Source organism: Leucoraja erinacea, chromosome 38 (assembly GCF_028641065.1).
Source record: "Leucoraja erinacea ecotype New England chromosome 38, Leri_hhj_1, whole genome shotgun sequence".
NCBI lineage: Eukaryota > Metazoa > Chordata > Chondrichthyes > Rajiformes > Rajidae > Leucoraja > Leucoraja erinaceus.
Window position 1 is genome coordinate 5,429,513 of NC_073414.1, and position 23,689 is coordinate 5,453,201.

General features: G+C 48.2%; 1 protein-coding gene across 1 annotated transcript in view; it reads left to right on the top strand.

Annotated features, from left to right (window-relative positions):
- LOC129714175 (spectrin beta chain, non-erythrocytic 4-like) overlaps positions 1–23,689 on the top strand; it is a 76,078-nt gene that overhangs the window by 36,723 nt on the left and 15,666 nt on the right. The window contains exons 19-27 of the mRNA XM_055663682.1: positions 5,708–5,971; positions 7,772–7,996; positions 11,677–11,766; positions 14,180–14,461; positions 16,100–16,230; positions 17,524–17,728; positions 18,624–18,998; positions 20,661–20,905; positions 21,557–21,695. Of these exons, the coding sequence (XP_055519657.1) occupies positions 5,708–5,971; positions 7,772–7,996; positions 11,677–11,766; positions 14,180–14,461; positions 16,100–16,230; positions 17,524–17,728; positions 18,624–18,998; positions 20,661–20,905; positions 21,557–21,695 (1,956 nt within the window). The remainder of the gene's footprint in view (positions 1–5,707; positions 5,972–7,771; positions 7,997–11,676; positions 11,767–14,179; positions 14,462–16,099; positions 16,231–17,523; positions 17,729–18,623; positions 18,999–20,660; positions 20,906–21,556; positions 21,696–23,689) is intronic.

Here is a 23,689-nt window from a genome sequence, read left to right on the forward strand (position 1 = left end):
TAAATGCATTTCGTTGTCTCTGTACTGTACACTGACAATGACAATTAAAATTGAATCTGAATCTGAATCTGAATCTGAATCTGAATCTGGTCTTGTCTTCGATTATCTAGGTTTGTGATTCATCAGTGTCCCTGGCTTATTTTAATCTGGGTCAACTCACGTTACTGACTCACAGATTGGTGGGTTATTTTTGGTTGGCAGTTACGTAAGTTGGGTGTTTTGTTTGTGATATATTGGAGGATTTTTAGTTTTAGAATGGAAACAGTCCCCACCTTCTCTATCAAGTTGACTTGAACGAAACCCACCCACGTTCTAAATCTTCCCTTCGTTAACACTTCAGTACATCTATTTTGTTTAGTTTAGTGGAGAGATACAGCGTGGAAACAGGCAAGTCTGCCCACCGAGTCCGCGCCGATCAGCGATCCCCGCACACAACAAGACTATCCTACACACACACTAGGGACAATTTACAATTTTACCAAAGCCAATTAGCCTACAAACCTGCACGTATTTGGAGTGTGGCGGGAAATTGGTTTGTCCCGCACGTGACCGCCCTTGTCCCGTATTTGACCGCTACTACTTGTGTCGAGGGGACGGTCGCGTCCGCCCCCGTCTCACCCGTCCCGACGTGGTGCAGCCCATGGAGTGCAGCAGCAGCACCTCGCCAGTGGCCCCGTCGGTCGGCAGCCCGGTCAGCTGTCCGACCTTCGGACCTTCGCTTACCGCCGACACCACCACCGCCCCTCCTTCTCGCGGCCGATGAGTTGGACGGGGCGCCGGACTTGGCGCGGCCCGGGCCAAAACTCCTCAGCTGGCCCCGCCGGCTGGGCTTTGCGTGCAGTCCAGCACCCGGGGCCAACTCATCATTCACCCAGCCACGGCCCAGTCGGTCAACGAATTGCCTGTATTTGCGGGAATTTGTCCCGTATTTTGACCTTTTGTCCCTTTTTTTGGGGAGTGGGAACGTTGGCGAACCTACCGCCCTGCCAACTGTGCAGTATACCCATGGCACTACCACCACCACCACTGGGCAGCACCCCCTCCCCTTTGGCATTGCTGTGGCAGCCTGGATTATGTGCTCACGTGCCCAGTGTGTGGGTGTTGCAGAGTGGTTTCCTGCAGGCAGTCAAGGACTACATCGTGTTCAGAGAATCACAAGTGATACTTTAATGTGTAGTCATCCACCCACCTTGCCTTTAACGGATCATTGTAGACTCAGCTGGTCGCTGCACAGGAGACTGCCTCCACACAGATGCTGCCATTTGGCTGACTGGCCCTTACACGCAACTCCCTTTATCAGACTACAACCATTGGAGTATTTTCTTTTACGAAGTTTCTTATGTGGCACGGTGGCGCAGTGGTAAACCTACTGCCTTACAGCGCCAGAGATCCGGGTTCAATCCTGACTACGGGTGCTGTTTGTATGGCCTTTGCACATTCTTCCTGTGATCGCGTGGGTTTTCTCTGGGTGCTCCGGTTTCATAGATACATAGAAAATAGGTGCAGGAGTAGGCCTTTCAGCCCTTTGAGCCAGCACCGCCCCTCAATGTGATCATGGCTGATCATCCCCAATCAGTACCCCGTTCCTGCTTTCTCCCCATATCCCTTGATTCCATTAGCCCTAAGAGCTAACTCTTAAGTAGATGATCAGCCATGATCATATCAGGCTCGAAGGGCCGAATGGCTTACTCCTGCACCTATTTTCTATGTTTCTAACCCTCTTTTGAATACATCCAGTGAATTGGCCTCCACCACCCTCTGAGGCAGAGAAATCCACAAATTCACAACTTTCTGTGTGAAAAAGTTTTTCCTCAACTCAGTTCTAAATGGCCTACCCACTTATTTGCGTGTTTGTAGGTTAATTGGTTTCTGTAAATTGCCGTGTGTGTGTGTGTGCATGTGCATGTGCGTGTGTGTGTGCGTGTGCGTGTGTGTGCGTGTGTGTGTGTGTGTGTGTGTGTGTGTGTGTGTGCGTGTGTGTGTGTGTGTGTGCGTGTGTGTGTGTGTGTGTGTGTGCGTGTGTGTGTGTGTGTGTGTGTGTGTGTGTGTGTGTGTGTGTGTGTGTGTGTGTGTGTGTGTGTGATAGAACCAGTGTATGGGTAATGCTGGTCAACACAGAGTCAGTGGGCCGAAGGGCCTGTTTCCACGCTGTACCTCTAAACTAAACGGAACCGAATGTTTTTGTGATGAGGAATGCAGTCTCTGTCACCTCCTCTCTGGAACTTCGATCTGATGTATGGGACCTGAAGCTAAATAAGGGATGGCTGAGCAAGCATCTCTTGATAGAAGTTAGTTTGTTTAGTTTATTGTCACGTGTGCCGAGGTACAGTGAAAAGCTCACGTTGTGTCCTTTCCAATCAGCGGAAAGACAACACATGATTACAATCGAGGCAACCACAGTGTACAGATGAAAGTGCTGGAGAAACTCAGCGGGTGCAGCAGCATCTATGGAGCGGAGGAAATAGGCAACGTTTCGGGCCGAAACCCGGAAGGATTTCGTCCCGAAACGTTGCCTATTTCCTTCGCTCCATAGATGCTGTTGCACCTGCTGAGTTTCTCCAGCACTTTTGTCTACCTTCGATTTTCCAGCATCTCAGTTCCTTCTTAAACACAGTGTACAGATACATGGTAAAGAGAATAATATTTAGTGCAAGATAAAGGTCTGATCAAAGACAGTCCGAGGGTCTCCAATGAGATAGATAGTAGTTCAGGACTGCCCTCTAATTGTGGTAGGATGTTTCAGTTGCCTGATACCAGCCGGGAAGAAACTGTCCCTGAATCTGGCGGTGTGTGTGCGTTCATTTTCACCCTTCTGTACCTCTTGCCCGATGGGAGAGGGGAGAGAGGGGGGAGGAGGGAGTGGCCGGGGTGAGGCTCGTGCCAGATTATTATTCCAGAGGCAGCGTGAAGTGCAGATGGAGTCAATGGAAGGGAGGTTGGTTTGTGCGATGGTCTGGGTATATTTAAGAGGGAGTTAGATGTGGCCCTTGTGGCTAAAGGGATCGGGGGTATGGAGAGAAGGCAGGGATGGGATACTGAGTTGGATGATCAGCCATGATCACATTGAATGGCGGTGCAGGCTCGAAGGGCCGAATGGCCTCTACTCCTGCACCTATTGTCTATGTTTCTATGTGTCCATAATCCTCTGCAGTTTCTTATGGTCGTGGATGGAGCTGTTCCCAGACCATGATGTAATGCAACCCGATAAAATGCTTTCCACGGCATAGAAGGTATTTGACAACATTTTAGTGGCGTCTGTCTCAGGGTTTGCTGGATCTTGGTGGCTGGTGGTGATATTCAATTCTTGTTTACTATTTTACTGGCAGCCTTGGTGGCTTTTACAGTCAGTTCTTTCTTAGTAAGTTCTTTGCTTAGCTGAGGATGGAGCACAGCGCTAGAGTAATTCATCGGATCATGCGGCATCCCTGGAGAACATGGATAGGTGCCGTTTTGGGTCGGGACCTTTGTAGTGAAAAGTCCAGCACAGGAACAGGCCCTTCAGCCCGCAACGTCTGTGACAAACATGATCCCACGACCAATTCTGATCTGCCTGTGTCTAATCCAAACCCCTCCATTCCCTGGATATCCATGCATCTATCCACAAGTCTCTTAAACGCCACTATCGTATCTGCCCCCCCCCCCCCCCCCCCCCCCCCCCCCGGGCAGCGTGTTCCAGGCACCCACCCCCCTCCGTACCTTTCGACACACTCAAAGCAGCAATCAGTCCGATTGCTTGTTTCTTTGGCAATCCGTAGCTGGACAATGTGATCCAGGATACTTGGTGACTTGGATAGGCCGGGTGAGTGGGCAAATGTTTGGCAGATGCAGTATAATGTGGATAAATGTGAGGTTATCCATTTTGGTGGCAAAAACAGGAAAGCAGACTATTATCTCAATGGTGGCCGACTAGGAAAAGGGAGAGATGCAGCGAGACCTGGGTGTCATGGTACACCAGTCATTGAAAGTAGGCATGCAGGTGCAGCAGGCAGTGAAGAAAGCGAATGGTATGTTAGCTTTCATAGCAAAAGGATATAGGAGCAGGGAGGTTCTACTGCAGTTGTACAGGGTCTTGGTGAGACCACATCTGGAGTATTGCGTACAGTTTTGGTCCCCAAATCTGAGGAAGGACATTATTGCCATAGAGGGAGTGCAGAGAAGGTTCACCAGACTGATTCCTGGGATGTCAGGACTGTCTTATGAAGAAAGACTGGATAGACTTGGTTTATACTCTCTAGAATTTAGGAGATTGAGAGGGGATCTTATAGAAACTTACAAAATTCTTAAGGGGTTGGACAGGCTAGATGCAGGAAGATTGCTCCCGATGTTGGGGAAGTCCAGGACAAGGGGTCACAGCTTAAGGATAAGGGGGAAATCCTTTAAAACCGAGATGAGAAGAACTTTTTTCACACAGAGAGTGGTGAATCTCTGGAACTCTCTGCCGCAGAGGGTAGTCGAGGCCAGTTCATTGGCTATATTTAAGAGGGAGTTAGATGTGGCCCTTGTGGCTAAGGGGATCAGAGGCTATGGGGAGAAGGCAGGTACGGGATACTGAGTTGGATGATCAGCCATGATCATATTGAATGGCGGTGCAGGCTCGAGGGCCGAATGGCCTACTCCTGCACCTAATTTCTATGTTTCTATGTTTCTATCCTCACTCATCAGTTCAATAGGTGGCTGTAGCTGTACTGGAATGGCTTGGCCAGCCACACAAGTGTTTCGGGAAGGCAGAACCTCAGCAAGGAATGTATTGATTGCATGTGGTAAACAAGGCACATCTCTTAATGAGCAGGAAGGATGTTGAGAATAATCCAATGTGACCAAGAACCTGAATGTATTTTCAAGGGCAAGGATGGTACTTGCCAAAAACGTCATTAGGGGAAAGTAGTGAAACCAGGCAAAAAGGTGTAGAGAAAGCCATTTAGAACACAGATGAGGAGAAACTTTGTCAGTGCATGTGTGGAATTCTCTGCCTCACAATGAAGTGGAGGCCAATTCTCTGGATGCTTTCAAGTGAGAGTTAGATAGAGCTCTTAAAGATAGCGGAGTCAAGGGATATGGGGAGAAGGCAGGAACGGGGTACTGATTGTGGATGATCAGTCATGATCACATTGAATGGCGGTGCTGGCTCGAAGGGCTGAATGGTCTATTACTGCACCTATTGTCTAAAGGGAATATCATGAATAATGTTTAGTGCATGGTAAAGTCCGATTAACGATAGTCTGAGGGTCTCCAGATTCAGATTCAGATTCAATTTTAATTGTCATTGTCAGTGTACAGTACAGAGACAACGAAATGTATTCTACCAGTGAGGTAGATAGTAGCTCAGGACTGCTCTCTGGTTGTGGGAGGATGGTTCAGTTGCCTGATAACAGCTGGGAAGAAACTGTCCCTGAATCTGGAGGTGTGTGCGATTTCATCCAGTTGACTCAGATAACGGAGTCTAGGAATATGGGGAGAAGGCAGGAACGGGGTACTGATTGTGGATGATCAGCCATGATCACATTGAATGGCGGTGGTGGCTCGAAGGGCCGAATGGCCTAATCCTGCACCTATTGTCTATTGAATTTTAGCAGCGTAGGAGAATTTTAATTAACATAGAACAGTAAACGGCAGAGGAACAGGCCCTTCGGCTCACCATATCCACGAGGAACATGCGCGGCGGTGCCTCAGCATGTTGTGTGTCGTTCAGTTCCCCTCTCTGTTGCAGGAGGGGCAAGAGCTGATCAAAGAGAAGCCCGAGCTGGCCGCGGTGGTGAGGAGGAAACTGCAGGAGATTCACGAATGCTGGACGGTTCTGGAGAGCACAACCCAGGAGAAAGCACGGCACCTGTTCGACGTCAACAGGGCCGAACAACTGGTGCAGACGTACAGCGAGCTGGATCGGAGGTTGTCCCAACTCGAGGGGCAACTGCAGGTTGGGGACGGAGGGCGAGACATCGCCACGGTTAACACCCAGCTCCAAAAACTACAGGTGAGGTTCTAGAGTCTCTTGTATTGTATTGTATTGTATTCAAATTTATTGTCATTGTCTCAATTTGAGACAACGAAATGAATTTCCCTTACAGGCAGTATCATAAAAAAATCACAAAGAAATAATAAAAATAAATAATCAATAAATAATAAAACATATTAAAAATAAAATTGAAATTGAATTAAAATTTTAAAAAAAGCACAAACACAGAAAGTCCAAGACACAACATGACATAAATGGCACCAAGGTGAGGAAGGCACCATAGTCCAGCCAGCACAGGAAGGCACCATAATCCAGAGTAGGCGACTCGAGAGAGTTGATTGTCATGTGTCCCAGATAGGACAATGAAATTCTTGCTTTGCTTCAGCACAACAGAATATAGTAGGCATGAATACAGAACAGATCAGTGTGTCCATATACCATTATATAAATATATACACACATGAATAAATAAACTGATAAAGTGCAAATAAACAGATAATGGGCTATTATTATTATTTTTATTATTTATTATTTATTTCAAACAGAATAAAAGAATAAAAAGCAAGTGTGAAATAGCATACAAAAAACAAAACAATATTTATAAAGTATCATAAACAAAACCTATAAATAAATAAATGAAATCATATGTGTCGGAAAAGGAGCAGGAAGAAGCCAAAGCTTATTAATTCCCACCCCTTATTCAACTGCTTGTAATTATCTTATACAAATTTAGCAGCTATATGTACACCATATGTACACCAGCAGCTATATGTACACCATATGTACACCAGCCACTATATGTACACCATATGTACACCAGCAGCTATATGTACACCATATGTACACCAGCCACTACTATATGTACACCAGCCACTATATGTACACCAAATTATTTACATTTGAACACTAATCAAATATTTACAAAGCCATACAAAAAAGAAAAATATGAATGTACAGAGTTTTGTTTGAGTTGAGTTTAATAGCCTGATGGCTGTGGGGAAGTAGCTATTCCTGAACCTGATGGCTGTGGGGAAGTAGCTATTCCTGAACCTGGACGTTGCAGTCTTCAGGCTCCTGTACCTTCTACCTGAAGATAGCAGGGAGATGAGTGTGTGGCCAGGATGGTGTGGGTCTTTGATGATACTGCCAGCCTTTTCGATGCAGCGACTGCGATAGATCCCCTCGATGGTAGGGAGGTCAGAGCCGATGATGGACTGGGCAGTGTTTACTACTCTTTGTAGTCTTTTCCGCTCCTGGGCGCTCAAGTTGCCGAACCAAGCCATGAGAACCAAAGGTGAAGGGAATACGGGTTCTGAGACGACTGGGTGTAGAATGTATCCTCAATAAGGATTGTATCATAATTGTATAACAGTTTAATATGGTTATATGTTTGTATTGTATTATGGTGGTGGGCTCTGGATTGGTTTATTGTAGTGTAAATATTATTTTTTAATAAATGAATACATTTTTTGGAAAATAAAACCCAAAAAAGGTGAAGGGGGGGAAAGATTTAATAGGAATCTGAGGGGCAACTCTTTTGCATTAAAGTGGGTGGGTGCATGGAACGAGCTGTGGGTGGAGGTAGTTGAGACAGGAAGGGCTGGAGGAACTCAGCGGGTCAGGCGGTATCTGTGGAGGGAAACGGACAGATGACGTTTCAAGTCGGCTTTCTCCACCAGACTGAAACGTCGACTGACTGTTTCCCTCCACAGATGCACACACACGAGATTGTGAGTTCATCCGGCGCGTTGCGGTGGGTGGGAAGCTTCGGCGATGTCAGGTTTCCCCCGATGAACCGCGGCTGATCTGGGTCTGCAGGTGCTCGAGAACCAGATGGAGGGCTGGTACAAGGAGGTGGGGGAGCTGCAAGCACAGGCAGCCACCCTGCAGCAGCAGAGCTCGGGGAAAGACCAGGTGATGGAGAAGCAGAACGTGGTGGAGACGAGGATTGTGCGCCTGATCGAACCGCTGAAGCAGCGGCGGAGGATTCTGCTGGCGACCAAAGAGGTCCACCAGATCACCAGGGACATGGAGGATGAGATGGTAAGCCCCACAGCTCCCGTGTACTCACAAACACAAGCATTCCACCATCTTGATATATATGATATGCCATTTATTGTCACTATACATGTACAGTGAAATTGAAAGCTGCTCGTACTCAGTGCATACATATAATTTAGTACAAAAAACAAGAAACAGAAAAACAAAAACAGAAGGGAGAAGGGGGGGGGGGGGATAGGTGCACAATTCTGCGGCGCTATATACATATATACAGATGGAAGTCCGGGTGTTGGGCTGTGAAGTCAGTGCATGTGTGAATTTGAATTAAGAGTAGTTATAATTTTCGGAAAGCAACTATTCCTGAGTCTATTTGTCCTGGATTTGATGCACCTATAGCGCCTTCCAGAGGGCAGCAGGTCGAACAGTCCAAACGCAGGATGGGAACTGTCTTTGATGATCTTCTTTGCCCTGCTAAGGCAGCGGGAGGTGTAGATATCCATCAGGGAGGGGAGAGGGCAGCCAATGATCTTCTGCGCTGTCCTGGTTACCCTCTGAAGCCTCTCCCTGTCTGCCATGGTGCAGCTGCCATACCATGCTGTAATGCAGTATGTCAGCAGGCTCTCGATGGACGAGCGGTAGAAGGTCAGCAGCAGGTTAGACTCCAGGTTGTTCTTCCTGAGGACCCTCAGGAAGTGCAGCCGCTGCTGAGCCTTCTTGATGACCGCTGTCATGTTGTCTGTCCAGGAGATATCAGCAGCGATATGGACGCCGAGAAACCGGAAGGTGTTGACCCTCTCCACACACTCACTGTTGATGTGTGGGGAGAGTCCTGCACCTATAACCAACTTATAAGTGAACCATCCCCAGCTCTTTAACCCAACTTATAAGGCAGGAAGGCCATTCGGCCCATCGAGCCTGCACCGCCATCAAACTCATGGCTGATCAGACTCAGCGGGCGTACCTGCCTTCTCTATACCCCCTGATTAGCCACAGCGCCACATTAACTCCCCTTAAAAGCCAATGAACTTTCAACTTTGTGGCCATGCCCCACCTATTCACCATCTCTGCCTGAAAAAATCCTGATGCCCCCCCTATGTAAGGTGACCCCTTATCCTGGATTCTTATCAACAATTTAAAAAGTGAACTCCCTTTCATTTTGAAGAAGCTTAAAAGTATAAACCAAGTCTATCCAGTCTTTCCATAAGACAGTCCTGATACCTTGGAATCAGTTGGTAATAACTACAGACCATAAAGACCTTTTTTTATGCCCCCCTAATCATCTCTAAAAATGTTGTGGTGATTTACTCTTATCATTTAAAAAGTGAATCTTCAGCTGAAACATAAACAATACATTGTTAACTACCTGATGGAAAATCCCAAAAAAAATTTACTCAAAAAATCGAAAAATTTGGACCCAGACCTCCTCAGTCGAAAAATTTGGACCCAGACCTCAGTCGCACTCAATTGCCCCCCTTAAAAATCAAATTGCCCCCCTGTGGGGCGTACACCCCACGTTGGGAACCACTGCAATAGACAATAGACAATAGGTGCAGGAGTAGGCCATTTGGCCCTTCAAGCCAGCACCACCATTCAATGTGATCATGGCTGATCATCCCCAATCAGTACCCCGTTCCTGCCCTCTCCCCATATCCCCTGACTCCGCTATTTTTAAGAGCCCTATCCAGCTCTCTCTTGAAAGCATCCAGAAAACCAGCCTCCACCGCCCTCTGAGGCAGAGAATTCCACAGACTCACCACTCTCTGTGAGAAAACGTGTTTCCTCGTCTCCGTTCCAAATGGCTTACCCCTTATTCTTAAACTTTGTGTGGCCCCTGGTTCTGGACTCCCCCAATATCGTTTCCTGCCTCTACTGTGTGTCTCACAGTTCGAGTGTCTCACAGAAACACAGAAAAATAGGTACGGGAGTAGGCCATTCGGCCCTTCGAGCCAGCACCGCCATTCAATGTGATCATGGCTGATCATCCACAATCCATACCCCGTTCCTGCCTTCTCCCCATATCCCCTGACTCCGCTATCTTTAAGAGCCCCATCTAGCTCTATCTAGTCCTATCTGCATTTGGTCCCTCTACAAAAACCCTTCCTCTCATCGGAACTGAGGTTTATCAACTAAGCTTAACTGACCAAACTTGAAACGGTTCAGAGAAGATTTACGACGATATTGCCAGGGTCAGATAGTCTGAGCTACAGGGAGAGGTTGAGTAGGCTGGGTCTTTTATACACCTCTTAATGAGGTGTGTAAAATCATGAGAGCAATAGATTGGGTAGATGCACACAGTCTCGTGCCCAGAGCAGGTGAATCGAGGACCAGAGGACACAGGTTTAAGGTTAAGGGGAGAAGATTTAATAGGAATCTGAAGAGTAACTTTTTCACACGAAGGATGGTGGGTGTATGGAACGAGCTGCCGGAGGAGGTAGTTGAGGCTGGGACTATCCCAACAGTTAAGAAACAGGATTGGACAGGTTTGGAGGGATCTTAGAATAAAGGGGAGGCCATTTAAGACTGAGGTGAGAACAAACTTTTTCACCTGGAGAGTTGTGAATTTGCGGAATTCCCTGCCACAGAGGGCAGTGAAGGCCAAATCACTGGATGGATTTGAGAGAGAGTTAGATAGAGCTCTAGGGGCTAGTGGAATCAGGGGATATGGGAAGAAGGCAGGCACGGGTTATTGATTGGGGACGATCAGCCATGATCACAATGAATGGCGGTGCTGGCTCGAAGGGCCGAATGGCCTCCTCCTGCACCTATTTTCTTTGTTTCTATGATATGGGCCAAACGCAGGCAGGTGGGACTAGTGCAGCTGGGACATGTTGGCCAGCATGGGCAAGTTGGGCCGAAGGGCCTGTTTCCACACTGTATAGCCCATCTACATCCATCAACATATCATTGTGGATTCAGGGCCTGCCTCAGGTTCACCTGCTGTCGAAGCCCTCATATCAATCTCAACACATTTCGAACATAATTGTTCCAGTAAAGATGCAAGGTGCTGGAGTAACTCAATGGGTCAGACAACATCACTGGAGAACATGGATTAGCGACATTTAGGGTTGGGACCCTCCTTCTGACAGATCATCAGTCTGAAGAAGATTCCCGACCTGAAACGTCACCTATCCACATTCCCCAGAGATCTGGCCTGACCCGCTGAGTTACTCCAGCACTTTGTGTGTGTGTGTGTGTGTGTTTTGTTTTGTAAACCAGCATCTGCAGTTCCTTGTTCCCAGCTGCTTAAGTGTTTAAGAAAGAACTGCACTCTCTTTACTCAGAGAGTGGTAGCGGTGTGGAATGAGCTTCCAGTGGAAGTGGTGGAGGCAGGTTCATTGGTATCATTTAAAAATAAATTGGATAGGCATATGGATGAGAAGGGAATGGAGGGTTATGGTATGAGTGCAGGCAGGTGGGACTAAGGGGGGAAAAAATTTTGTTCGGCACGGACTTGTAGGGCCGAGATGGCCTGTTTCCGTGCTGTAATTGGTTATATGGTTAACTGCAGATGCTGGGGAAATCGAAGGTAGACAAAAATGCTGGAGAAACTCAGCGGGTGAGGCAGCATCTATGGAGCGAAGGAATAGGAGGCCCAAGGGTCTCGACCCGAAACGTCACCTATTCCTTCGCTCCATCGATGCTGCCTCACCCGCTGAGTTTCTCCAGCTGCTTAAGTGGATCACTTTCCACCTGATTGGCTGAACATGTTTTATGTCCCACAGCTCTGGGTGGAGGAGCGTCTGCCATTGGCCCAGTCCAAAGATCACGGAGTCAACCTCCAAACAGTGCAGCTGCTTCTGAAGAAACTTCAGGTGAGTGATGGCTATGGTGGGCTCTGTAGAGCTAAATAGTTAGTCAGGTAGACACAAAATGCTGGCGTATCTCAGTGGGGCAGGCAGCATCTCTGGAGAGAAGGAATGGGTGATGTTTCGGGTCGAGACCCTAAGAAAAAACGTCACCCATCAGACTGAAGAAGGGTCTCGACCCGAAATGTCACCCATTCCTTCTCTCCAGAGATGTTGTTGCCTGTCTCCGCTATCGTTGATTTCCAGCAGTTCTTTTTGTGAGACAGGTCATGGATCGTCGTGATTTAAGTGCAGACCCGTTGGGTGCTCCAATGGGTGTTCCCCCAACCCAATTTCCACCTACACTGTGAAGCCGTTCCCAAACAGGATTCCACATGGATCCCTCAGGACAGGCACCTCCCCTCGTAGCGATCAGAGTGGGCCAAATGACATGTAAATGGAGAAGCCATGAAATTGGGTGTGGAGGGGGGGGCAGGTGATTAAAAAACGGACTAGTGTAGATACTTAGAAAGAAAAGCGGACATCTGATTGAGGTCGGTGGATTGTGGGCAAGAAGAAATGGCAGCCGAATGCAAATGAATCCTGTTGGACCACGCTCGGTATCATCTGCGATTCACATGACTATGCGCTATTTGGGGCCAGAGTTTTTAGGACTTGGAACAAGGCCGTTTGATAGATAGATCGATAGTCAATATAGATAGATAGATAGCTCCATTCATAGATAGATAGATTTCCCTTGCGATAGATAGATTTTTTCCCAATAAACCATTATTCTCCACGTTCCCACCCTGCATCTCCTGCAGCCCACCTACATGAGGGGAGGATTATTTACCACAAATGTTTGTACATTCTCCCCGTGACCTGCGAGGGGTTTCCCCTGATCTTCAGTTTCCTCCCACACTCCAAAGACGTGCAGGTTTGTAGGTTAATTGGACATGGTTTAAATGTAAATTGTCCCGAGGTGTGTGTGTGTGTGTGTGTGTGTGTGTGTGTGTGTGTGTGTGTGTGTGTGTGTGTGTGTGTGTGTGTGTGTGTGTGTGTGTGTGTGTGTGTGTGTGTGTGTGTGTGTGTGTGTGTGTGTGTGTGTGTGTGTGTGTGTGTGTGTGTGTGTGTGTGTGTGTGTGTGTGTGTGTAGGATAGTGTGAGTGGGCTGGGATCGCTGGTCGGCATGGGCCGAAGGGCCTGTTTCCGCGCTGTATCTCGAAACGAACGAATGAATGAATGAATAGGTTTGTTGGCCAAATATGTACACATACAAGGAATTTGTATTGGTGCTCTGCTTGCAACTAACAACATGACATACAGTAAATGATTAAGAATAAAAGATTAAAACATTAAGAATAAAACATTATTGTTTAAATATGTGAATGAAATAAAATACCAGAGCAAAAGGAGGCAACAGTCATTAGGTTATTGAGTATGATTCAAGATTCAAGAGAGTTTATTGTCATGTGTCCCAGATAGGACAATGAAATTCTTGCTTTGCTTCAGCACAACAGAATATAGTAGGCATGAATACAGAACATAGAAACATAGAAATTAGGTGCAGGAGTAGGCCATTCGGCCCTTCGAGCCTGCACCGCCATTCAATATGATCATGGCTGATCATCCAACTCAGTATCCCGTACCTGCCTTCTCTCCATACCCCCTGATCCCTTTAGCCACAAGGGCCACATCTAACTCCCTCTTAAATATAGCCAATGAACTGTGGCCTCAACTACCCTCTGTGGCAGAGAGTTCCAGAGATTCACCACTCTCTGTGTGAAAAAAGTTCTTCTCATCTCGGTTTTAAAGGATTCCCCCCTTATCCTTAAGCTGTGACCCCTTGTCCTGGACTTCCCCAACATCGGGAACAATCTTCCTGCATCTAGCCTGCCCAACCCCTTAAGAATTTTGTAAGTTTCTATAAGATCCCCTCTCAATCTCCTAAATTCTAGAGAGTATAAACCAAGTCTATCCAGTCTTTCTTCATAAGACAGTCCTGACATCCCAGGACAGATCAGTGTGTCCATATACTAATGAATATATATATATATATATATATATATATATATATATATATATATATATAAACACATAATTAAATATATAAAGTGCAATGGGCTATTAATGATCAGAGTTTTGTTTGAGTTGAGTTTAATAGCCTGATGGCTGTGGGGAAGGAGCTATTCCTGAACCTGGATGTTGCAGAATTCAGGCTCCTGCTCATGGAAAAAAAAGCAGTTTTTATCTCTGACTGTGGCGGCTTTGACAGTCCGGAGTTGCCTTCCAGAGGGAAGTGATTCAAAGAGTTTGTGGTCAGGGTGAGAGGGGTCGGAGATGATCTTACCCGCTTGCTTCCTGGCCCTTGCAGTGTACAGGGCCAGGAAGTGAGCGAACTAACTAACCCCCTTGTGTGTCACGTTGATCCCGTTGACAGACCCTACAGAGGGAGGTCCAGGGCCACCACCCGCGGATTGGTGACGTGATGGAGCGAGCGGGCCACATTGCCTCCATACAACAAACCCCAGAGGCTGACACGGTGCGCGTGGGTCTGGAGCGGCTACGGGAGCTGTGGGGCGCTCTGTTAGAGGAAGCAGAAGGGCGACAACAGCGGCTGCTGGCCATGCAGCGAGCCCAGCAGTACTACTTCGATGCAGGTGAGGTAGAGTCCTGGCTGAGCGAGCAGGAGCTACACATGATGACGGATGAGAAGGGAAAGGTGAGAAGGGAAACATTTATTTTCTCATGGTAGACACAAAATGCTCGAGTAACTCAGTGGGTGGAGTTGAAATGACCCATCAGTCTGAAGAAGGGTCTCGACCCAAAACGTCACCTATTCCTTCGCTCCATCGATGCTGCCTCACCCGCTGAGTTTCTCCAGCATTTTTGTCTACCTATCATTAATCAATGTCTTTATCTTTCCCCAGAGTTAACTTTAACCTTACTTTCTCGTTGTTTTGAAAATCTCTCTCCTATATCTCACATATAGATACCACAAATGTCAATGTCCCTTTAGTGAGAATTGATTCTACACAATAAATGGGGTCTACTCATTAAAGGTTCATTAACCTTTGTGAGACTTGACTGCTAGACTCAGTGACAAAGAATAGTTGTAATGTCAAGATTGCAATAGATCGGAACCTAGACAGAGCTGCCAAGGACTGTCCCCCTCCTCAGTAGACAAGGAAGCCTGCTTTTCAGCAAAAATGTTTAGGTTTTGCTATTTTAAAGGGCCTGTCCCACTTGGGTGACCTAATCCGCGAGTTTGCCCTCGACTCGTACTCGCAGCATGGTCGACACGAGGTCCTAGGAGGTCTTCGTAACTCTCCTTCATGCTCGAGAGTGGTCTCCGCGTACTCGAGGCCTCAGCTAGGTCACGCCGTATTTTTTGCAACATGTTGGATAATGCCCGCGAGTAAAAAAAGGTCGCCATGGAAAAAATCGATACTTTTTTTACTCGTAGGTTTAGGCGTAGTTGGTCGGCATGTTAGTCGCAGGTAATCGAGGGTAGTCGAAGATAGTCGTAGATAGTCTTCATCATAGTCGAAGGGAAGTCGAAGGAGATTGAATGAAGTTGTCTTCACTCTCCACTATTCGGTGTCCAATTTTCCCGAAGTTAGTCATAGAAACATAGAAACATTGAATATAGGTGCAGGAGCAGGCCATTCGGCCCTTCGAGCCTGCACCACCATTCAATATGATCATAGAAACATAGAAATTAGGTGCAGGAGTAGGCCATTCGGCCCTTCGAGCCTGCACCGCCATTCAATATGATCATGGCTGATCATCCAACTCAGTATCCCATCCCTGCCTTCTCTCCATACCCCCTGATCCCTTTAGCCACAAGGGCCACATCCAACTCCCTCTTAAATATAGCCAATGAACTGTGTGGCCTCAACTACTTTCTGTGGCAGAGAATTCCACAGATTCACCACTCTCTGTGTGAAAAATGTTTTTCTCATCTCGGTCCTAAAAGATTGCCCCCTTATCCTTAAAATGTGTGACCCCCTTGTTCTGGACTTCCCCAACATCGGGAACAATCCTCCTGCATCTAGCCTGTCCAACCCCTTAAGGATTTTGTAAGTTTCTATAAGATCTAAGTTTCTATATTCTATGTTGGCCATTTTCCCCATCACGTTCCCACAGTATGTGAGTTTGAGGGTTAACCACATTATAACCTGAAGAAGGGTCTCGACCCGAAACGTCACCCATTCCTTCTCTCCAGAGACGCTGCCTGCCCCGCTGAGTTACTCCAGCTTTTGGTGCCGATCTTCGGTTGAAACCAGCATCTGCAGTTCCTTCCCACATATTCTAACCTATCCGTCTTCCTTCTGATTTTGGAAATTCCCGGATGCAGGATGAGCAGAGCTCGCTCCAGCTGCTGAAGAAACATCTGGGTCTGGAGCAGACCATCGACGATTATGCTGAGAACATTTGTGAGCTGTCAAAGACCTGCAGAGCGCTGTTGGATGAAGGTCACCCAGAGAGGTAATGTTGGCAGCAGCACTGACTACATACACACCTTTCTATTCACGGTGGCGCAGCGTTAGAGTTGCCGCCTTACAGCCCTTGCAGCGCCGGTGACCTGTTTTTACAAAATGTTAAATGGTCAGCTCGACATAGACTACAAGACCTACACCAAACCCAAACCCAATTAGGAGCAGACGAGGGCATTCGATCCAATTTGTGATCCCAGCTACAAAGACAGATGTGTACAGCAATTCGTTCTTCCCCCGCACAATTAAAGCATGGAATAATCTCCACCCAACTATAGTTACCCAACCAGATGCAACTACATTTAAAGTAGCTCTTTCTTCCCAATAACCCTTTCTGGCTTAAGCCCTCCCTTCACCACCTCCAGTTTAAATTCCAGTTGGAATATTTTGGAGGACCAAGAAACCAAGAACCAAGAAGACCCGGGTTCGATCCCGACTACGGGTACTGCCTCTACGGAGTCTGCACGTTGTTCCCGTGATCGCATGGGTTTTCTCCGAGATCTATCTAGCTCTCTCTTGAAAACATCCAGAGAACCGGCCTCCACCGCCCTCTGAGGCAGAGAATTCCACAGACTCACCACTCTCTGTGAGAAAAAGTGTTTCCTCGTCTCCGTTCTAAATGGCGTACTCCTTATTCTTAAACTCTGGCCCCTGGTTCTGGACTCCCCCAACATCGGGAACATGTTTCCTGCCTCTAGTGTGTCCAAGCCCTTAACAATCTTATATGGTTCTTATATCTTATACTTATATCTTATACTCTATTGCCGTATGTGACAAGTCACAGTGAAATTCTTAGCTTGCAGACCCCAGGTATGCAAATAGTGGCCACACCAAGCCCTTAACAATCTTATATTTTTCAAAGAGATACCCTCTCATCCTTCTAAACTCCAGAGTCTACAAGCCCAGCCGCTCCATTCTCTCAGCATATGACAGTCCTGCCATCCCGGGAATCAACCTGGTGAACCTACGCTGCACTCCCTCAATAGCAAGAATGTCCTTCCTCAAATTAGGGGACCATAACTGCACACAATACTCCAGGTGTGGTCTCATTAGGGTCCTGTACAACTGCAGAAGGGCCTCTTTGCTCCGGGTCGAGACCCTTCTTCAGACTGAACCCGAAACGTCACCTATTCCTTCGCTCCATAGATGCTGCCTCACCCGCTGAGTTTCTCCAGCATTTCTGTTCACCTTCTTTCCCAAAGCAGGGTGATCTATAACAGCTTCATGACACTCCTCCTATAGCAGGCGGGTGTGTATCGAGTTAACCCTTTGTGCCTTGGTGCAGTGAACAGATCAGCAAGCAGCAGTCTCAGATCGACCGCCTGTATGTGAGTCTGAAGGACCTCGCCGAGGAGCGCAAGGGCAAGTTGGAGCAGCACTACTGGCTCTTCCAGCTCAACCGTGAGGTCGATGAACTGGAGCAGTGGATCGCCGAGAGAGAAGTTGTAGCGGGATCTCCGGAACTAGGCCAAGACTTCGAGCATGTCACAGTGAGTTGCTGCGACATTCACTCCCTGCGTGGGTGATAGGGCCAGAGACCCCTGACTTCTGCTGCTTTTTACGTGGAGTTTGCATGTTCTCCCTGCGAGCGCTCCGGTTTCCCCCCCACATCCCAAAGGCAAGCAGGTCTGTGGGTAAATTGACCCTAAGATGTGGGGAGTGGATGAGAAACATAGAAACATAGAAATTAGGTGCAGGAGTAGGCCATTCGGCCCTTCATCCAACTCAGTATCCCATACCTGCCTTCTCTCCATACCCCCTGCTCCCCTTAGCCACAAGGGCCACATCTAACTCCCTCTTAAATATAGCCAATGAACTGTCCTCAACTACCTTCTGTGGCAGAGAGTTCCACAGATTCACCACTCTCTGTGTGAAGAATGTCAGTCCTAAAAGATTTCCCCCTTATCATTAAACTTTGACTCCTTGTTCTGGACTTCCCTAGATGCGGCCCTTGTGGCTAAATGGATCAGGGGGTATGGAGAGAAGGCAGGGATGGGATACTGAGTTGGGTGATCAGCCATGATCACATTGAATGACAGTGAAGGCTCGAAGGGCCGAATGGCCTACTCCTGCACCTATTGTCTATATTTGCTATGTTTCTATGTTTCTATGAATCTTCCCTACTCTCAATGGAAAAAGCTTGATCAGCCATGATCACATTGAATGGCGGTGCAGGCTCGAAGGGCCGAATGGCCTACTCCTGCACCTATTGTCTATATTTGCTATATTTCTATGTTTCTATGAATCTTCCCTACTCTCAATGGAAAAAGCCTGATCAACCATGATCACATTGAATGGCGGTGCAGGCTCGAAGGGCTGAATGGCCTACTCCTGCACCTATTGTCTATGTATCTATGTTTCTAAACTAAACGCTGTTGCCCGCAGTTGCTGCTGGAGAAGTTCACGGAGTTTGCGCACGAGACGGCGATGATCGGCCAGGAGCGGGTGAACACGGTCAACCAGATGGTGGACGAGCTGATCGACTACGGGCACGGGGACGCGGCCACCATTGCCGAGTGGAAGGACGGGGTGGGCGAGGCCTGGGCCGACCTGCTGGAGCTGATCGAGACCCGGGTCCAGATGCTGTCCGCCTCGCAGGAGCTGCACAAGTTCTTCAGCGACTGCAAGGAGGTGGCCGGCCACATCGAGGAGAAACACAAGCTACTTCCCGATGTGGCACTGGGCGACTCCACCAGCACCTTCACGCTGCAGCGAATGCTCAGCTCCTTTGAACACGATATCCAAGCCCTCGTTATCCAGGTATCTCCTTCGTTGGAACGCCCTCCCATTGATTCCCCTTGAACCACTAAACGAGTGCATGTTTGGTCATAAGGTCATGTGATAGGACCTTCGGCCTAAGTTGCCGACCAATCCTCTCCCCTCCCCAAAATGACCTTTCTGTCCTGGGCCTCCTCCATTGCCCGACTGAGGCTCATAAGTGATAGGAGCTGAATTAGGCCATTCGGCCCATCAATTCGGCCCAAAAAAAAAAAATAATAAATTGGATAGTTATATGGATGGGAAGGGAATGGAGGGTTATGGTCTGAGCGCAGGTATATGGGACTAGGGGAGATTATGTGTTCGGCATGGACTAGAAGGGTCGAGATGGCCTGTTTCCGTGCTGTAATTGTTATATGGTTATATGGTTATAAGTCTACTCCGCCATTCAATCATGGCTGATCTATCTCTCCCTCCTAACCCCAATCTCTTGCCTGCTCCCCATAACTCCTGACACCCGCACTAATCAAGAATCTATAGCTACCTCTGCCTTAAGATAGACACAAAATGCTGAAGTAACTCACAGTGGTGCAGCACTACTGCTTCACAGCACCAGAGACCCAGGTTCGATCCTGACTACGGGTGCTGTCTGTACAGAGTTTGCACGTTCTCCCCGTGACCTGCGTGGAATTTATGCAAGAGCTCCGGTTTCCTCCCACACTCCAAAGACGTATAGGTTTGAAGGTTAATTGGCTTGGTGTAAATGTAAAATTGTCCCTAGTGTGTGTAGGATAGTGTTAATGTGCAGAGATCAGTGGTCGGGCAGACTCGGTGGGCCGAAGGGCCTGTTTCTGCATTGTATCTCCAAATTAAACTAAACTAAACTAAAACTAACCCTTCTCCAGACTGAGGGATTGCCGTTTATGGCAAGATAAAGTCCATTAAAGATGGGTGAGGTGAGGACTTTATTCTTTGGAGCGCAGGAGGATGAGGGGCGATCTTATAGAGGTGTACAAAATCATGAGAGGAATAGATCGGGTAGATGCACTGAGCCTTTGCCCAGGGTAGAGGAATCGAGGACCAGAGGACATAGATTTAAGGTGAGGGGGGAAAGATTTAATAGGAACCTGAGGGGTAACTTTTAACACAAAGGGTGGTGGGTGTATGGAACAAGCTGTCGGAGGAGGTTGTTGGGACAGGGACTATCGCACGGTTTAAGAAACATTTGGACAGGTGCATGGACATGAGGTTGAAGAAGGGTCTCGACCCGAAACGTCACCTATTCCTTTTCTCCAGGGATGCGGACTGACCCACTGAGTTACTCCAGCATTTTGTGTCTATCTTCCATGCAAACCAGCATCTGCAGTTCCTTCCTACACATTGGTACAATGGTGAAACATTGGGGTCCGATTAAAGATAGATCAACGTTGTCCAATGAGGTAGGTGGGAGATCAGGACCATAATCTGGCTGGTGAAGATGGGAGGTGAGGACCACTCTCTAGTTGATGAAGAATAAAGGTGAGGACCACTCTCTAGTTGATGAAGAATAAAGGTGAGGACCACTCTCTAGTTGATGAAGATGGGATGCAAGGACCACACGCTAGGCGATTTGGGCTTAATGCATGAGTGGGTGGTGGGCAAGGATGCGATGGGCCGAAGGGCCAGTTTCGCTGCTGTGACTCTGGGCGCCGTCTCTGTTTGCAGGTGCGGCAGCTGCAGGAGAACGCGGCGCAGCTGCGGACGGTGTACGCGGGGGAGAATGCGGAGGCCATCCAGGTGCAGGAGCAGCGGGTGATGCAAGCCTGGAAGGAGCTGGTGAGCACCTGCGACCAGCGCAAACTGCAGCTGACCACCACCGGAGACAAGATCCGCTTCTTTGGCCTGGTCCGTGAGCTGGTGGGCTGGATGGACAGCATCGTCTGCCAGATCGGCACCGGAGAGAAGCCTCGGTGGGTGCCGGGCAGGGACGGGCAAGGGGGGGAGCACAGGGCAGGGGCGGCTATGGGTAGAGCGGGCACAGGTGAATGGGGTAGAGTGGGCACCAGCCAGAAGGGGCAGTGGACAGGATCAAAGGGCGGAGTGGGCAACAGTGTGCTGAGAGGGAGCAGTGGTCAGAGTGGGGCAATTGGCAGAGAGGGGGGGGGGGGCATCAGGCAGAAAGGGCAGTGCACAGGGTCAACAGGCAGAGGGAGCAATGGGCAGGGGCAACAATGAGCAGAGGGGGCAAATGGGCAGAGGCAACAATGAGCAGAGGGAGCAAATGGGCAGGGGCAACAATGAGCAGAGGTGGGCAGGATAGGTTTAATGGGGGGGGGTAGTAGACAACTGCCAAAGTGGGCATTGGGCAGAATGGACAGTGGCCAGGGTCAAAGGGCAGTGGGCAGACAGGGGGCAATGGGGGGAGGGGCAGAGTGGGAGAAGGTTGCAGGGAGAGAGTGGGGGAAGGGTGTGGGGAGGGGAGGTATATAGGGAGTAGAAGCGAAAGTGAATGGGTGACCGATGGTCGGCATGGGCTCAGTGGGCCGAAGGGCCTGTTTCCACACCGCGTCTTTCAATCGATCGAAGGCGTAATGAAACGGTAATGGTCTTTCCTTCGCCAGGGACGTCTCGTCGGTGGAGGTGTTGATGAATTATCACCAGGGGCTCAGAGGGGAGATTGAAGCCCGGCACAAGAAGCTCAAGTCGTGCGTAGAGTTGGGTAAAACTTTGCTCACCAGCAAACACCAGGCTTCTGGCGAGGTAATTAGTTCATCGGCCTGCCGTGAAACTGGCAGATCATAGTTAAGTTTAGAGATACAGCGCGGAAACAGCGCGAGCCCAGCCCGACCAGCGATCCCCGCACATTAACACTACCCTACACACACTAGGGACAATTTATACTTGTACCGAGCCAATTATCCCACAAACATGTACGTCTTTGGAGTGTAGGGCGAAAGCGAAGATCTCGGAGAAAACCCACGCAGGTCACGGGGAGAACGTACAGACAGCACCCGCCGTCAGGATCGAACCCGGATCTCTGGCGCTGTAAGGCAGCAACTCTACCGCTGCGCCACGCTGTTGTGCCGCCCAATGTACCGTGCCGCGTATTAGGCAGGTATCTCAATACCACAGGGAGGTTACATGGAAACAGTTCTTATTCCACGACAGCTTTTTTTCTTCTGACCAATTGCCAATATTAAGGTTAAGTAATTCCCTAGTTCATGATGGGAAGTGCATTATAATCAATTGGATCCGTTTAATACAAATAATGTTCCTTAATTCATCAAGGAATCGGTCAGGTGGGATGGGGCATCTTTGTCGGGAATGGCAAGTTGAGCCGAAGAGCCTGTTTCTGTGCTGTATGACTATAAGAGCATTATATTATACTTGTAGAATCACGACGTTATAGCAGAACTGCCTGAGCAATAGTCAGTCCGCTGCCCCATTCGAATTCTCTGACCAGTCTGACTGCCCTCATTAACTCTCATCCTTGTCTGCCTCGTCTCCATCCCCTCCGCTAACAATCCATTCTACATTTTCCTTGATCTTTGTTCCTCTTTGACCTCTCGTTTTCCACACCTTTCCCTTCATAGAAAGATAGAAAACAGGTGGAGGAATATAGCCATTCGGCCCTTCGAGCCAGCACTGCCATTCAATATGATCATGGCTGATCTTCCAAAATCAGTACCCTTTCCCTGCTTTCTCCCCTTGATTCCCTTAGCCTTAAAAGCTAAATTCAACTCTCTCTTACGATATATCCATGTCTCCTTCTCAATAAGAGTAATAATAATATATCTTTATTGTCATTGCACAGAGGTACAATGAGATTTGGAATGCAACTTCCATCCGATGTAATAACTTAATTAGCTAACAAATGAGACGCCCAGAGAAACAAGATTAAAAAACACAATTAAAGCAGTATAAAGTGCAAATAGATGATTCAGATTCAGATTCAATTTTAATTGTCATTGTCAGTGTACACTACAGAGACAGCAAAATGCATTTAGCATCTCCCTGGAAAAGAGGGATAAGCAAATGATTTGAAGCAAAAATATAAGGTGTCCGGGGGGGGGGGGGGGGAAGGGAACCACTTAGGAACGTTGTTGAGAGAGTGACAGCCAAAGAAAAAAAAGCTAAGACCCTCGACCTGCTGAAGAAAAAACGGAGAGACCTGTAAATCAATCGCTCTATGGTAGGAGGGGTAAACAGTCCAATGGTTGTTTTGAGAGCAGTCCTTGGCGATGCTGAGCGCCCTCCGCAGACAGCGTGCTTTGGACAGACTCAATGGAGTTTTAACGATTATTGCACCTTATGCTTGTAGTAGTTGGGCAATTTTCACCACGTCCTTTGCAATGCCTTCCGGTTGCCGGAGACAGAGCAGTTGCCATCTCTACAAGTGTGGTGCAGTTGGTCGAACATGTCTCGATGGTGCACATTTTAGAAGTTCACCAGGGAGCATTTTTCCAAAATGGACCTTCTTCAGTCTCCTCAGGAAGAAGAGACGCTGGTGAGCCTTCTTGATTAGAGTAGAGGTATTGTGGGTCCAAGAGATCAAATAGGGTGGGTCAAATAGGTCTGTGCCGGGTCGATGTGCAACGTGACCATCCGAGGGAGACAGTTCATGGGGGTGGGGGTGGGGGGGGGCATTCAGCAGGGCCGGTTCAGAGCAGCTATAGCTCTGGGGATGAAGCTGTTCCTTAATCTGGAGGTGCGGGTGTAGAAGGCCTTGCAAAGTTCCCACCTGATTCTGTCTG